Raw genomic sequence first — 17,478 nt, forward strand, 5'->3', positions numbered from 1 at the left:
AAACATGAAAATTATATAAATCACCGTTTGTCCAAAATTAATTCAAGCCAAGTTTTAAGTCAGTAAAGCGACCGTGCTAGAACCACGGGACTCGGGGAATGCCTTACACCTTCTCCCCGGTCAACAAAATTCCTTACCTGAACTTTATTTTCGCAAACCAATAATAATAGAGTCAAACCTTCCTTTGACTAGGGATTCAAATAAAAGGTGACTTGGAACACCCAAAAAAAAATCAATTCCAAGTGGCGACTCTGAACAATAAAATAATCCCTACTCAAGTTTGTCACTTTAATTGGAAAAACTCTTTAACCCACAATCAACACACATTATCTTTTTGGGGGTAGAAAAGGGGTATGACAGCGATGTTCACCGAATTACCCTTTAGATACGTCTTTTATTAGGATAAATTGAATTGGTCGTATCATATGCAACGTCCATCAAGTGATTTTAATCGATCAGGGAAAAATAGTAGCCTTAGGAGAGCTTCAATCAACGGAGATAAAGTAAAAAGATCTTTCTTTCCATTATGAACAACATGCAACTTTGCCATAAAAATTGTACGGGGCGCCCTATTTGGTCGCCCCCATTTAATCTATACCCACTTTTTAAAAAGTTTTAACTTGTACCTACTTTTTAAACAATTATATACCTCTTTCTCCTCCTCCTCCTCCTTCTTCTTCGGATGACAATAATTTTATATGGTGGTTGTTGTTACACCCCATATTTTTGTACCTGATAGTATATCATAAGTCAACCGATGTAAGCTCAAAAATAAGATCGTATTTGAAAGTACATAAATTAAGTTAATCATCTTACCTTGGAGGTTACAAATCTTTAAGATCATGGATAACAACAACCAAGAGGGTTGAAAGACTTAGGAGCTAAGCAAATTGAAGAAAATAAGTTTCGTCGAATGTCGACAAGTTGGGAATGTTATAACATATACTTTTGGGGTGATACTAGGGTTCTTAACATGATAAGGAGGTTATTTTATGAGTTATTTTAGTCGTATGATAGTCGTGTGTTACATTTTGAAGTCAAGCGAGTTTTGGAACAAAAGTTGGCAAAGGTCATCACAAGTTACATTCATAATGTGCTGAATATTAGGTCAAATGTAGAATTCTCCTAATATACTTAGAATTACATAATGATCCATATATTAGATTGAGGATCTACGAGTCTAGTTTCTAACGCATTAAACCTTTCGTCGATACGACTTCGGAGTAGAGAGATATTTGCAGTTTCACGAGACTGCACAGACTGCATAGGTGACAAGTAGATGGGTCACTAAAGATTTTTTAGCAATACCTTTCGTGTGTTATATGAGGTCTTTTTGGGACATATTATATACAAAATTGAATGTCTTAAAATTTAGTTTTCAAATCTTTTAACCGTTCGTTCATACGACATACGGATAAAAAGATATAAGCATTGGAAGAAGGGCCAATGCTAGGGTGCCAAGTGGCACCTTTTTTACTTTTCAACAAAATGGATATTTATATCCCTTATGTCGTCTCTTTCTTCATTTTTCTAGAAACCACGACCAAATAAGACCCATAAACTTACCCTTAAGATCTCTACAAGTGTTTCAAAGAAGAATAACATCCCGGGTACGAAATCAAGAAGTGATAACATTAGAACGATCCCTACGACGTAAGTATCGCTATATCATCTCTCTTTTTCTTTGTAGTTTGAGTTTTGGAATGTATTTAATAGTCAAGAAAATGCCTACTTTCTCTATTTAAGATTTTAAATATCAAGGAAGGTTGATAAATTCATTTCCTAATAGTTAGAACTCACGGGACGGTGATCAAAAACTGTGAGTTCGAGTTATTCGACTTGTAGTGGACTGTTTTGTGAGTTGTTTCATATTATTTTGGGGTTGTCTATTTTGCTACTTTTTAATGGAGTTTTGGAGGAGAAATGGTGTGGAGAAACACCACATAATGGCGAAATGGTGGATTATTCATTCTTTGTAATATTTTCGGGGTGTTTGACACTACTATAGTTGTCGTTTTGGGTATGGAGTGATTGAGGTGTGTTGGGCTATTGTAAGCTAAATATAACATAAATTTAGACTTTAATCCACTTTAGGAGGTAATTATATTGTGTTATTGCATGTGCTTAAGGTTATCTTGATGTTGATTAAGTTAAATGGACGGGCTAGACATCAACTAGTGAATAAAGTTGCTAATTGAGGATAGTTGGAGTTATAGATTAGTTTCTTTGTTATAAATATATGGTATAAGGCTGGAATCATTGATGAATGACTTAATTATCATGTTAATGATACTTTTAAGTTAAACTAAGAAGTCTATAAGGGGTGATATGGGGTATATAGGTTTCAATCGGAGCTTGTCGCTCGTCGTGAAGTAGTTGTGACTTGTTATTGTTATATGATGTCTTGTTATTGATAATTATGTATTGCTAGATTGCTCTGGTCATTGTTTTTTGTATATTGTATTGGAGGAGGCTCTTGTTACAGGGGAGATACTTCCCAAATTTACATAAGCGAGCTACTAGTTTAAGTTGCGGACTTAGTCTTTACTCAACACTCATTTTGAATCTCTTTATGCTATGGTAGATTGAGTTGAGTTGTTTGAAGAATTGTTTGGAAGGTATTAAGGACTCAATGGAGTTAAGGTATGTTAAGGCTATCCCTTCTTTCTATTTGGCATGATCCATATGATGTAACGAAACGAGCAAGCACGCAACTTTCACGAATGATTCTATTCTTAGAAGTATTAGGGGTGCCTATGTTCTTGATTACCCATGTGTCCTATTATTCTATCGTCTTTTCATGGGTCTCGAAAAGTACGTAAGTTGATAAAATTTATTTCATGATATTAACCGAAGGCATATTGATCTCATGACATTTCGAGAAATTTTATTGACTTACTTCATTATGCATTGCATTCATTTATACATGTATATTGACCCATGACCAGATGCCGTTATATACGCACCACCACCTGATCAGCTGGTCTACATTGATGATTTCACCCACAGAGGCCAAGATGATATGATGGGATGCCCTCAGAGGCTTAATGATGTTATGTACACACATACATATGCATGATGTGACATTTATACGCATATGCATGACATTATAAATGTTTCATGATTCACATAGCTATTCAGACTTACAGGTTGAGTTCTTTACTCCTTGTTTCTTTCATGTCTTGTATATACTGCTTTCATGCCTTACATACTCGGTACTTTATTTTTACTGACGTCCTTTTTGCCTGGGGACGCTGCGTTTCATGCACTTAGGTTCCGATAGACATGTTGAGAGTCCTCCTAGTAGGCTATCAGCTCAGCGGAAAGTGTTGGTGCACTCCACTTGCTCCGAAGTTGCCTACTTAGTAGTATGATTTGGACATGTATTAGTTGGTATGGTGGGACCGTGTCCCGACCTTTATGATATTTATGCACTCTTAGAGGCTTGTAGATAGATGTCATATTTATGGATACTTGTATGGCCTTATCGGCCTATGTTTTGAGTGTACAAATCATATCGGCCTTATAGGCCCGTATGTCACATGTATAAGTTTCTATATCATGTTGGGTCGTCCTATGTTCTAGTATTCCCTTATGTTTTATTCTAGTTATCTTATGACGTCACTTCTGGCCCATTTACCTATGATGGTATGATAAGAAAAATACGTTGCGTTGGTGCTCAGTTAGGTAAGGTACCGGGTGCCCGTCGCGGCCCATCGGTTTGGGTCGTGACATTTATGAACATATTTCAATGTAGATATTTTAATCTTAGTAAATCATCCCAAACCTGTTCTACTATTAATTCTTTGTGACTTTTCGAGTTTTGATAACAAAGATACTGTGAAAAAACGAAAATTACAAACATCAATTTCAGCAAACAGTGTGTTTTTCTCTATGAGGCTTAGCATTAAATGGAAACAAAGAAGAACAAATCGAGGGATATGGGAAAACTGACCGCGAAAGGGGAGAGAGAGAGGTGTCGCCGGAGAAAGAGGTCTGTCGCCGGAGCACCGTGATGCCTGGGGGAGGGGGTTTTCAGCGAGGAGAGAAGGAAAAAAAGAGATTAAAAAAAAGAAAGGGGTCGAGGGGTTTTAAAAACTAACCGACTGAATCGGTCGGAAAGTTTTAAAAAAAAAATCGACTGATTTGGTCGCAAATGAGGTCAACGAAGTAAGACCTCATTTTAATAAATTTTTGCAGTCGAATCGGTCGCAACTTTTTTATTTTTTTATTTTTCCGACAGAATCGGTTTTTAAAATTTTTTCGACCTAATCGGTTGCAATCTATTTTTATTTTATTTATTTATTATTTTTTCGATTGAATCGGTCGCAAATGCTTTTGCGTTATTTTTCGCCAAATTTTGCGACAGGTGTAGACGGAATATCCGCCGTAAACATTAATAAAATTTGAAAAATATATTTTTATGCCATTTCCGACCGATTCCGTCGAAAATTTCCGACTACTTTTTTCGGTCGGAATATTTCGATCGGAAATGGGCCGATTTTTAGTAGTGTCTAGTATTCTCTTATGTTTTATTCTGGTTATCTCATGACGTCACTGCTGGTCCATTTACCCATGATGGTATGATAAGAAAGATACGTTACGTTGGTGCTCGGTTAGGTAAGGCACTGGGTGCCTGTCGCGGCCCATTGGTTTGGGTCGTGACAGTTGTGAACATATTTCAATGTAGTTTATGATGTTTTACAACGGTGAGATGTTATGACACTTTTATTATTTTCTATTGCTTAGGGTTTCTTCTTCTTCTTTTTCTTAATTGCAAAATGGGTTCATTAGATTTATTGTTATTTTGACAAATTGATGATTGGGGTTTGTTCCTGATGATATTTGGAGATTATGTTTCAAATTTTAGCTCATTTGGAGTATATTTAGGTGTTAAATCGTATATTGGATTGTTATAATTCGAAGAACAAATTTCTGTTTCTGGGCAATTTGCACTTCAGACCTATTTGGCCTTAAGTGCATAAAAATGTTGGTTGCACTTTAGACCTTTTGGCCTTAAGTGCATCTGAAGTGCAATATTTCACTTCAAACTTATTGCCCTTAAGAGCAACAAAATGTTTGTTGCACTTCAGACCTTTTGGCCTTAAGTGCATCTAAAGTGCAATTTTTCACTTCAGACTTATTAGTTTTAAGTGCATAAAACAATTGGTTGCACTTCAGACCTATTTGACCTTGATGTATTTGAAGTGCAATTTTCACTTCAGACTAATTTTTTTTAACTTCAGACCCGATAAGTTTGAAGTTAATGATAAAATGGGTACACTTGCAAACTTTTTTATAAAGTGAATATATGTTCAATTGTGACCCCAAAATCGGGTATAGATGCAAAAGCACCTTCTTCCCATCTCTGCTTTACGTTAGCTCTAAAGTCTTTGTAAAAGCAGGACTGCACAATAATATATTGCACCTAGTCCTCTCATTCACTCACCCCAAAAAAAAAAGCAAAATAAGAAGGTCAAAAGTTTAGCATATAAAGAAAAGACATTTACTGTTGTAATAATCAGATCTTACATCAACGCTCAAAGTAAACAAACTCATCAAAGGTTTAGTATGTCCCAACTTCTCTTTATTCAAAGTAAACAAACTCATCAAAGGTTTACTTCTCTTTATTAAAAAAGTCGGTTGTCTACTATAATAAGATTAAAATAGTTTGTCTACTATAATAAGATTAAGATAGTAAAAACATAAATTTGTAATATAGTTAGACCAAATTTAATAAATGGAGTCCGATAATAACATTATGAAACTGAACCCATACGGCAGAAAGAAGAAGCGGCGGGTACATCTGTTCGGGTTCATTCATGTCCAATAAACTTCAAACAAAAGGAGATTCGGGTATCAGAGTTGAGTCGACAGGCGACGGGAAGATGGGAAAGAGTAAAGACAAGACGAAAGCAAGAGTTCCGGCATCTTACTTTAATAGTTTCATTTCCGTAACATGAGACGGAAAAAAAACGCATTTTCCAGCACAAAAATAAGAGTGGAAATGCTACAGACTTTATAACCCAGAAGGCCAGAAACAAGGCCAAATAGGCTAGGACAATAAAGAACAAAGAGCTACACCTTTTACATATTACTACAAGAACGTAGACTAAAAATTTCTATTACATATACAAGTTAATATCTTGTATTCCATAGTAGATAGATCAACTCATGAGGAACAAGAAAGCATGCCTACGCCTGGACGATAAGCCCAAGCTGGAGGCAGACGAGCGTACTTCTCCATGCCAGGTTGTTCATCAAATGGATATTGCATAACTTTCAGTAGTCGTCGGGCCTCCCCAAAGTCGCCTTGTTCAGCTGCATCAATCGCGCTTTGGCATAGGTAGTTTCTAAGGATGTACTTTGGATTTACAGAATTCATGGAGGCCTTTCTCTCCTGGTCCGATACACCACTAGTAGACAGCTGTAGAGTAGAATAGTGGCTAGTTAAGCATCTTGCAGCAAGAAAGATGTACATAGTAGAGAAAAGTTGAACCAAATAGAGTAAATTGAGCACATATTGTAAGCAAGGATAACGGTTTCGTGCCAGTATCATCGTCGACTGCAGCAATAATACAACCGTTACTTGTACATTTACTTTAAGCTATAGTTCCTACATCCGACTTTTTTCTCTTCTTCTTACTTTAAACTTTTGGCTCCATTTTTCCCTTACTCTTTTTATGTTTTTGCATCATTAGGGGGCCTTCAGTAGTTCAACTGTACCTATTGCTTTTGACTCGAACTATGTATACATATAGAAAAAAAAAATTAAAAGTATAAATATAATAAGATCAAACACATCCTAAACTAAGTGACTTTAGATCCTGTATGAGGTTGGGGAGAGTAAGGGGGTGGGACGCGGAGATAGTGAAGCCCTAAAAATAACATAGATTTACAGATGAAGCAGGTTATCTTCTTGGAGAGAAATTTGGCATTTCCACCAACAGCAGCCCCGTGTCTACGCCTCTACGGGAAACAGTGCAGGTGAGTAAGAAGTTATTCTACAAAATTTAAAAGCATAATAAAATAGCACTCTAGATCCTTATGAACAGGAACACAGTATACAAGTAAACAGAAACACAAAACAGAGCACAATTAAAAAAAAGATTATATGACTTTGTCGCCATGATTTACAAATGTACTATGACTGAGCTCAAGCAGAAGATAATTCCTGATTCAAAGAAAATAAGTTAATTATGCGTACCTCCTGTATGTAGGATTTCACCCAGCTTGTCCAAGCTTCCTTGCGTTCCATACCAATATCCAAAAGAGCAGCTTTCAGAGGAATCAGTAACTGTTCTGCTGGAATTGTAGGATCGGCCTTGACGTTTGATAGCAATCGGAAGAAGTTGGTGTAATCAACTTTATCAACAGCCATATTCTTAAGTAGATCACCAATCATTTGTTTATTGTACTTAGCCAAACCAAGCTTTTTCATCATGATAGCTTGATAGTCGTCCATAAATTTGATGCCATACCTAAAAAAATCAATAGATAAAATGTCAGTCAACAGTAAAAAAGATAACGACAAGCGATGGTAGTATTTCATGTCACCTCTCCATGACATAATTTGACTCCTTATCATTTAGCAACTCTGCAGTAGATAGAGTTTTAGCAAACTGAGCAACATTCCATAAACCTATATCCGGCTGATTTGCAAAACAGTATCTTCTGTAAGGTAGATCAGTGGTATTTGGCGTGTAACTCGGATCAAACGCATCTAAGAATCCAAAAGGGCCGTAATCAATGGTGAGGCCTAACACACTCATGTTATCAGTATTCATCACTCCGTGTGTGAACCCAACACCTTGCCACCTTGCAATCATAGAAGCAGTCCGCTCAGCAACTTCCACTGCCCATGCTGAAAAAATGTGCCATACATAATGCATGTGAGGAAAGTAATTTGTGAAGGAGTCAAAGTATGCAGCTAAAAATATATTTTTTCAAGTCTGTAACAAGAACACACAACAAATGGCACAGAACATAATGAAAATGAAGTTAGGACTATGACGAGAATGCATGTATAAACTCCAAGTCCTATTTTATCTGGATGGTAGAGCCTAGCAGATCATCACCAAGACTGCACAAATGGCCAATAAAAAGAATAGTACTATCCCTTTCCACGTGACACGGAAAATGAGAAGATCATTAAGAGTTTGCTGAGAATGGAAATATTGAGACCACGGACTACTCATCAAGAGGCAATTACCATCACTCGAATTTAGAACAGGCATCAAGAGGCAATCCACCTATATCTATTTCAAGATAACAAATATTAACACATAGTAAGGTAATCGATAAGTAGTATCTTTTAATGACAAAAAGTACTACTTTTTCTCGATATTAAGTATTTTGGAGTCTGAAAATAGAAGTTTGCCTCAAACTAATCATTAGCTGGATTGCAGAAGCCTGGCAGATCATTACCAAACCCGTACAAATGGCCACAAAAACGCATTATATTATCCCTTTTCCACTTACATAGAAGTACATTAAGGAGAACTGGCACAGACGCATAAAGATGAGAAGATCATTAAGAGTTTTGCTGACAATGGCAATGTTGAGACAAGGACTGCTCATCAAGAGGCAATTACGAACACTCTTCGGCCACACTCAATCCAGTATTAAAAAGGAGATCAAATATAGCAAAGACAGATACAATCCACCCCAATATCCACTTCAACACGATCAACATATTTACCTGCATATTTGTTTGAAGTTAAATCCACAGCCGAATCATCTTCTTCGCCTGTGCTGAATGATATGCTTTCACTCTTGCTCATGTTCTCTAGATGGGGGAAGTGATATCTAATGGCATAGTCTGCTAAAGTACGCACAATCTCAAGATCCTTTTTACCCCTAGAGGCATGTAGTTGGTAAGAACCAAAACGCAGGAAGGATTGAGCAACTCTACAGACAATTGCACCAGGCTCATCCTTCGGGTTCCCACTGCATGAGGAAAAACGGAGTCATCAACAGCGGAAACAAAAACACACTTGAATGGACCAAAAAGACCAACTATCCCGAGCATAATCCTATAACATGGATCCCTTTTCAGACTCCAAGTCTTCAGTGAAAAAAGTTCACAAGTGGTTCTCATCAATTTTAATGTAAAAACTGTGTTTATATCATTCTTCGAAAGAGTCTTGGACTCAAAAATATTTTAAAACAAAAATGATAGACATACTGTGAATTTAACTATATATATACAGAGAGAGAGAGAGAGAGAGAGAGAGAGAGAGAATGCAACAAAAGTCTCAATGTATCCTGGCAGATTAAATGGCACCAAAACTGTAAGAGTAACTAACATACTCATAAAACATGTCCCTAGTGACATCTTTTCCTGTCGTTACAAGACAGAGTGCTCTTGTAGTTGGGATTCCAAGGCTGTGCATTGCTTCACTGCAGAGGAATTCCCGAATACTACTCCGAAGCACTGCGAGACCATCAGCAAAACGGCTATATGGGGTCTTCCCAGCACCCTTTAGCTGCAGCTCCCACCTTTCGGATTTTGAATTCAAAACCTCTCCAAGAGTTATTGCTCGACCATCACCTAGCTGACCGGCCCACGTCCCAAACTGATGTCCTCCATAGTTCTGGGCATAAGGCACACTGAACAAGCAAATATAACATAACATGCTATAAGACTTAAAAAGTTTAAGCAGATCCAAACTAGAGAAGCGACACTTACGCTCCCACTAAAGGTGATGCCCCTGAGAACAGAAGTGGAAAACCAGGCCTCTCAAATCTGAAAGGTTAAAAAGAATTCAGTGTCACTTCCGTCACAACACAATTAGAAAGGACAATCTTCAGCAAGCATTAAAACCTCACTCTTTAGGATCCAACTCAAGTAACTCTGCTACTGATTCTGACCACACAACGAGCTGGGGATTCTCCACCTCTACAGAAGGCAACACTTTTGTATAGCAAGCATGCAATACCTACATAAGCACAATATTTGACTCGGCTAACTAACTTGCAACACAATTTCCATCCTATGCAACAAAATCAACATCATATTACATCATAGAAAAATTCATAGGGGACTGCAGCACTTAATACATATGAAACATCAGGATTTCAAATTTCTTGCTATGCAGACACACTACGAGTAGAGATTTTAATCTTCCTCATCCGGCTACTACCATGAAACAAGTCTATAAAATATCAAACTTGTGAACCATTTCAATATTGCCAAATGAAAACTCACAGAAGTTCACCTAGTGTCTGAACCTCAATTGAATAAAACTTCAACGAAATTTCTATCAAGACAATTTTCAAGCACAAATTTTACAAACATGAATAACTTGCAATAAAATAAATTTTCTTCAGATTATAATTGAAAGGGAATGCAGCACTTATTACATATCCAACATCAATATTTCAACTTTCTTGTTATGCTGCCAAAGAAACTCTCATAAACTAGCAAAAGATGAACCTTCCTCATATAGCTAATAATCCACGAGTATATTCAAAGGCCGTTCGGGTGACATGATTGTAAATAGCTGATAAACTTCAAGTGATTAAAAACATTTTTAAGTGATGGTTTTACAAATAAGCAGTTACGTGTTCAGATAAAAGTGTTGAAACTAGAAAGGTGATGTTGCGGTAAAAAAAATGCTTGACCAACTAAGCTTAGCCAAAGACCCTCTTAATTTTCTTTTAATAACCATGGTGTCCGGCCGGCTTGTGAACACCTTGACTAATTCTACGGGATACCTAATAACTCCCACCAGCATGAGGTACCAGATAACTCTATCCACCAAGCCTCGGAAAAAAGATTGAAAGAATCCCCTAGTGTTTTTTGTCTCTGGGAGTTGAACCTGAGACCTCATGGTTCTAACCTAGGTCTCATGGTTGTAAGCCACTTGACTGACCACTGGGTCACACCTTTGCTGACCACTGGTCACACCCTTGGGTGCCAAACACCCTCTTATTAACTCTCTCAATTGTAATCATTTTCAACAATTGCCAATAAAAAGTTAACGAAATTACAATTAGTTCTAATACATAAGGGAACTTTCCAGTTTCAAATCAAATCAACAATTCAATAAAGATCACAGCTTCAATTAAAAAAAAAAACAATCAAGATTTCACAAAAATAGAAAAGACCTCTCTTGGGATGGTATCGGTTCTTAGATCAGCAGGAAGTTCACGAACAAAAGAATGATCCCAATTAAGCTCTTCTAGTTTCAACAAACGTTTGCTATTGCTGCTATCATTATTTTCTAAACTTTGTTTCTTGAAATTGTCAGCAACTGAATCAACGGTGGAAGCAGTAGCTGAGTCCATAGATGAAGAAAATAATAGACGGCGGTGATGGGGTTGAATTGGGAGTGAAAAGGGGTTGTTTGGGTGAAAAGAAAATCTGGGTCGGAGAAGAGAAGAACGGAGGTGGAAGAGAGCGGTGGATGAAGCTGAAATGCGAGAAAGCATTTGCATACTTGTCTGTGTTTTAATCTTAAAAAGGGGACATAATTGAAATAGTAGTAGTAGTAGTACGTATTACTTTTTTTTTGGTTGTATCTTTACACAAATAACAGTTGAATTCCAGTTTAATTCTCCTATTCAGTATACATTATTATACAAAATTCTCTTTATTATAACAGTCATTTTCTATATTAGGATTTCAATATAGCAACCATATTTTTCTGAAACTAATTTTTCATATTATGTTATAATAGATGTTCTCAGTAACATCACTTCATTATCAGAGGCGGATCCAGGATTTAAAGTTTATGGATTCCTATAGCGACCTTAAATAAATATACAATAAGTAAATGGGTTCACAATCAAATATTTATGGATATTTAGCGAATTTTGTAATATATATACAAGGTATATACAAAAGCTACTGGGTTCCCGGGAACCCACATGTAATAGGTTGGATCCGCCCCTGTTCATTATATAAGCAAAAAAATATCATAGCAAACGAGGTTGTAATTGAGAGGTTTGACATACTATTCATAAATGATACATATATTATATGTCTGCCAACCATTTTTAGTTTAAGTAGTTACGTGAGTGGATGTTTAAGTTAATTCTTTTTTTCTTTTTTTTTTTGGTTTATAACTCATACTTGTATTCGCTTTGAAACTTAACAAATTCGACTCGCGCTAAAAAATTATATTTTGGAGGTCAAAAATAAGCTTCCTTCCAAATGCGACTCTACACCCAAAGCTCAAATTAGAAATATTTAATTAAGAATGTAAGGTACTTATCACTAGTTGTTTGACAAACCAGAACTATGACTCTTTTTATGTGAAAGTATTGATACTTTGGTCCCTCAGTTTGTTAAAATCCACTTTGTCTCTTTCTACCTAAGGTTATATATATTTATAGGGTTAATAGGGAATCATAAAAGGTCGATAGCTAGTTATCGATGGTACAAATTCAAATTAGTCGAATTAGAGGGTTCTGAATGGCGAATGCTTGAAGAAAGAAATAAAACTCTTAAACTTTGAGATAAACCATTGACAATACGATTAGTATTGTTGCCTCTTAATGATTAGGTTGTCTAATTAAGGACCTCCTTAATCTATTTGAGCATATAAGCTTTTTTTCCCTTTTTAATATTATGCATTGATTTGATGAAATGGTACATGTGCATGTGAAAAACTACTTCATTCTCTTACAATTCTTACACCATATTTTTGAATTTTACAATTCTTACAATTCTTATGTCCAGCTCTAAATCTCCTTACACGTTTGTTTGTTAAAACTTAATAGCAAAAGTGATGCATAATTAGGAGGAAAAATGACATTGTATAAAATATATAAATTTGTATATTATTTGTATATATATACATTTTGTATATTATATACAAAAATTATACAAATTTTATACACTTTTCGGCTACCAAATATAATTAGTTTCTAATGCGGACTAAAAGTAATAATACCGCTAATTAGGATGTTACTAACTCAGACGTTGGTGTCAATGATTAAATTCAAGAAATTACAAAAAGGAAATGTGTTGTGTGCTCAATCGATAAGATGAAGACCAAATTTAGAGATTATCTATAGGTAGGGAGCCAAAATTGCAATTTTCTCTTTTATGTTTCGTGAGAATTTGGTTTTATACAGTCATTGTATCTTTTTCTCTTTCTTTGTTTGGAACTTTGACATCTTGTCATTGTTTAATGAGATGGAATGCTAGGACAATTTTAATAATTTTTATATATGTAAATGTACCCATCAGGTAATCCATTGATGCTACTGTTTGAAAATTCTTCCCATTTTACATTACCTAGTTTGACATAATTTTGATTTTAATGACGAATATTCCAAGGGATTAGTGATTAGAATTGACTAGATACGTGCTGAAAACAACCACCAAGCCATTTACAATTTTCTTAAAACAAAGAAAGTTAATAGCAAAGACAAAATCATGGTCCAATTAGATATGTAATAAAAGGGTAGCACGGTGAATTAAGCTCCCGCTATGCACGGAGTCCGGGGGAAAGGACTGGACCACAAGGGTCTATTGTACGCAACTTTACCCTGCATTTCTGCAATGCAAGAGGTTATTTCCACAGCTAGAAACCGTGACCCCTGGTCACATGGCAGCAACTTTACCAGTTACGCCAAGGCTCCCTTCCAATTAGATATGTAATCATTCAAAGATATAACTATGATTTTGCCATAGTGAATAGTTCAACAATGTTGTGACTATGCTTTTCCTGATTCAGCGTCTATCAGAAACAACTTCTCCGCCTTCACATGATGACAGTAAGGTCTGCGTAAGCACTACCTTACCTCACTCGGTTTGTGGTTGTTTGTCATAGTGAATATTTCTTAGGCACATTTGAGAAAGACAATTGTTTGACTGCTGCTTCAATTGAGCCTCAAGAGACGGATGGAAGCCTAAGTTAGCATAATCTTGGCCTTGGAAAACTGATTCTGTGTTGGTGGTCTAAGCTGCATTGACTGCTCCTCTCAACCACAGTCCAGTTCCAGCTGACAAGATCATTAAATACACATTTCAGAGACATCAAAACACAGAGGTCAAATGCTAAAAAAAGTAGTACAGGTTCTCTCATAGTATGGAAAACCAACTTTTGCACTTAACATGGCAACAACAAACTGATAAAATGGGAGCAATAGGGCTCGTTTATTAAAGCTCTTTGGTTTCCAGAAAATGAATCAAAATGCTTTCCATAGACCAAGAACAACGCACGGGTAGATTTTCACAAAAACTAACACAAATAATGAGCAGAGCAATGGAACCATGATTTACCTCAGCATAAATACCAAAGCTGATGGACAAATAACTGCAAATCAAAATGAGTTCATGGGAATCCATATATAAGTCGAAAAAGGTATTTTGTCCGTCTCCCCTATTTGTCAGTACAAATTTCCAGGTAAAAGATCAATGGGAAAAATTACCATTAGACGATTTACATACAGATCTAACAACAACCATACTACAGTGTCTTATATTGGACAATCTATGATGGTGTGGGATAAATTTTATGCAGGAAAAAACAAGATTTTAGGCACTGAATCCTATGGGATTGAAAGGGCAAAAGAGAGGGTACACCAGACCTGGTTGTATATCTTCAAGGCACTTTGAATAATTTACCTGATTGTGTTCATTGGCAAATTAAGCTGTTTAGTGACAATCCTTTTCCTTAGCTGACAGTATTCAGTTCAACACTGAGGCGACTGAGAACTCTTGCACCTCTATCTGAAGCCACAACAACGGCATCTCAGAAGTTATCGTACCAAAGGCATGTGATCGTAAAAACACCTTCTTGTCCATTGGAATTCCTAGCCCTTTGAACTAAGAAGCTATCGCGCCTTTTCCAATGAGGCAAGTAGGTTTCGCATCTCCGTCGCTTTGCTACTCATTCCATTTACTGAATAGGCTTTAATCATACTTCTGTACGTTATCTTATCGGGCTTACATCCGCTTCTTTCCATCATCTCAAGTACCCCTTTCATCTCCACAAAGCATCCCATCATCCCATACGCATCCACTAGGCAGTTAAAAAACACTGTGTCAAGCGCCACGTCAGAATTCTCAATGAATCGCAAAATAGCTCCGACTTTTTCAGCTTTACCAGCCTTCCCATATGCTCTTACAAGTGAACAAAGAGTAACACAGTTTGGTTTTATCCTCTCAGACTGCATCAGCCTAAAAAGAAATTCCATCTGCTTTAAATCCCCAGCCCTTCCAAATGCATCTATTACGATATTATAGGTAACTATCGTCCATGAAAAATGGTATTTCTGCATAAACTCCATTACAGCACTCATTTTCTCATAATTTTCTGTTTTCCCATATGAATCTAAGAGTATGTTAAATGTCTTAATGCTTGGTTCAATTCCAGCACTCTGAAACTTCTCGTAGCATTTTTCCATAATTTCTATTTGCCCACTGCCACCAAATGCTCTCAATGTTGAGTTCATGGTCCACACATCTGGCTTGCAGTCTCTTCGCCGCAGCATTTCAACAAGTGTGGATTCCATCTCTTTGAACCTTTGGCAATTAAAAGAATAACCGAATCAATTTCCCTATCAATACAAACTAATGCCCACACTTGTGTCTGAGAAAATGATATCAACGGTATAAAACATTTTAGTAAGCAAAGATAGCACAAAGCCAAAAGTTAGATAGCGTCGTGGAGCTCATTTCACAACTAGGTAGAAAACTCAAGTTCCAGTTGTGCATAATTAAAACTTTCTTGTCAGCTAAGGTGGAAAATCAGAAATAGAACTATAACGCTGAAAAGTAACCAAACCTTTTTGCTTTGCCATAGGAATCAATGAGTGTATTATATGTTACTGTATTGGGTTTAGTTCCCATAAAATCCATGTCCGAAAGCAGGATTTGCACTTTATCGAAGTCATAAACCTGAAGGCAGGACTTCATCAGGATGGTATATGTGAAGACATCGGGTTGGCAGTTTGGAGTGTTCTTCATCTCTTCTAGGATAGAAAAAGCTTTGTGAAAAAGACCACTGCGGCTATAGGCAGACAAAAGAGCAGTGTAAGCTTCTTGATTCACGACACAGCCTTCTTCCACCATCATCTCAAATAGGGATTGAGCTTTTTCGGGTTGCTTACATTTCCCAAGCATGACGATTAATTTGATATAAATACCCGCGTTGGGCCTGTACCACAGCTGCTCCTGGAGGAGTTCAAAGACCTGAAAGCCCAAAAGGGAATCATGATAATGCTTTGGGTACCTCTACAGAATTTAATCACCGCCAAAACATAACCAAATGTTTCCTCTAACACATAAACATACAATAACAACCCAGTGAGTTCCCACAAGTGGGGTCTGGTAACACATGAACATAAAAAATCAGTAAACAGAAATCATCTTTCATATGCTCAGCAATGGCATTTGGTTCGTAGAAACCACTCTCCTAGCAATGCAGCATGAATCAACTTGAACAAAGGAAAACGTTACAAACTTATGATTCTACATTTCTCAGTCCAAACAAAACTGCACCATCATAATCAGTTCCCAGTAAAAAATATCCAACTTGGCTTCCAAAGTGAAGAAACAAAAAGAGCATTAAAAAGTAAAAACTCAATACGTGCATCAAATGTGTTGTACAATATGCAGTTATAATAGTACCCCTCAGTCCAGACAAAAAAAATGCACCATAATTATCAATTCCCAGAAAAATTCCAACTTGGATTCCAAGATTAGGATATAAGAAAAATCAACAAGTGCTTCCAATGTGTTGTACAATAGCCAGTTATAATAGTACCTTCCTCAGTCCAAACAAAACATTGCACCACTCAAACAAAAAACGCACAATGATTATCAATTCGCAGAATAATTCCAACTTTGGCTCCAAAATTAAAAACTCAACATGTGCTTCAGCAATTGTACCATATACAGTTATGATTGTACCTTCCTCAGTCCAGACGAAAGTTTGCACTACAATTATCAGTTCCCAGAAAAATTCCAACTTGGGTTGCAAAATTCAGAATAAAAACTCAAAATAACTATACAAAAAAAAAACACGAACCTTGAGAGCAGATTCCCAACGCAAAGCAGTAATACGTTCGTGAAGAGCTTCAAGAACAGTACGTGGCAAAAGCTTCTTAGAATTCCCCTTTTTCTTCTTATACTCAATAACTGCTTTTGTAGCTTCTCTACGTAGAATTATGGATATGGCTTTTTGTGAAGCTATCTTTTTATTGGTTTCTTCTTTTCTCTCTTTTGCTTCTTTCTCCTTTAGCTTCTCAAGATTCAGTGAAGAATTCGGGTCAATGGATTTGGACCCGGGTATGATGAGATTTTTTTGGGTTAATGGGTCGGTTCTTGGTGGTCTGAATGATGGAGGAGGAATTGGATTGGACGCCATGAGAGTGTGCTCTGTGTTTGCTGAAGTCTGTAAATATGAGGCTGAAATGTTTTATTAGATTGGTTTTTGGGTGAGGGAAAAAGGAATAGAAAAATTAGATTATATGTTTTTGACCATACATAAATAAATGTGATGTTAATTTTCAACT

General features: G+C 36.5%; 2 protein-coding genes across 3 annotated transcripts; both read right to left on the bottom strand.

The window, feature by feature from the left end:
* Positions 1-5,912: 5,912 nt before the first annotated feature.
* On the bottom strand, positions 5,913-11,470 carry LOC104110518 (uncharacterized). Its single transcript, XM_009620036.3, has 8 exons — positions 11,113-11,470; positions 9,832-9,941; positions 9,692-9,748; positions 9,313-9,612; positions 8,702-8,949; positions 7,558-7,864; positions 7,208-7,481; positions 5,913-6,427 (listed from the first exon to the last, which is right to left on the bottom strand). Exons 1-8 carry the CDS (start codon positions 11,440-11,442, stop codon positions 6,173-6,175), a joined length of 1,881 nt encoding a protein of 626 aa, XP_009618331.1. The 5' UTR covers positions 11,443-11,470; the 3' UTR covers positions 5,913-6,172.
* A 2,145-nt stretch (positions 11,471-13,615) lies between these two features.
* Positions 13,616-17,401, bottom strand: LOC104110519 (pentatricopeptide repeat-containing protein At5g48730, chloroplastic). Of its 2 annotated transcripts, none has more exons than XM_009620037.4 (4): positions 16,992-17,401; positions 15,747-16,153; positions 14,585-15,484; positions 13,616-13,959 (listed from the first exon to the last, which is right to left on the bottom strand). In XM_009620037.4, the coding sequence occupies exons 1-3, from the start codon at positions 17,328-17,330 to the stop codon at positions 14,794-14,796; spliced, it is 1,437 nt and encodes a 478-aa protein (XP_009618332.1). In that variant the 5' UTR covers positions 17,331-17,401; the 3' UTR covers positions 13,616-13,959; positions 14,585-14,793. The 2 variants fall into 2 exon arrangements, with proteins under 2 accessions (XP_009618332.1, XP_033515680.1); XM_033659789.2 differs by having other exon boundaries at positions 14,548-15,484.
* Positions 17,402-17,478: the final 77 nt, after the last annotated feature.

Source organism: Nicotiana tomentosiformis, chromosome 11 (assembly GCF_000390325.3).
Source record: "Nicotiana tomentosiformis chromosome 11, ASM39032v3, whole genome shotgun sequence".
Taxonomy (NCBI): Eukaryota; Viridiplantae; Streptophyta; class Magnoliopsida; order Solanales; family Solanaceae; genus Nicotiana; species Nicotiana tomentosiformis.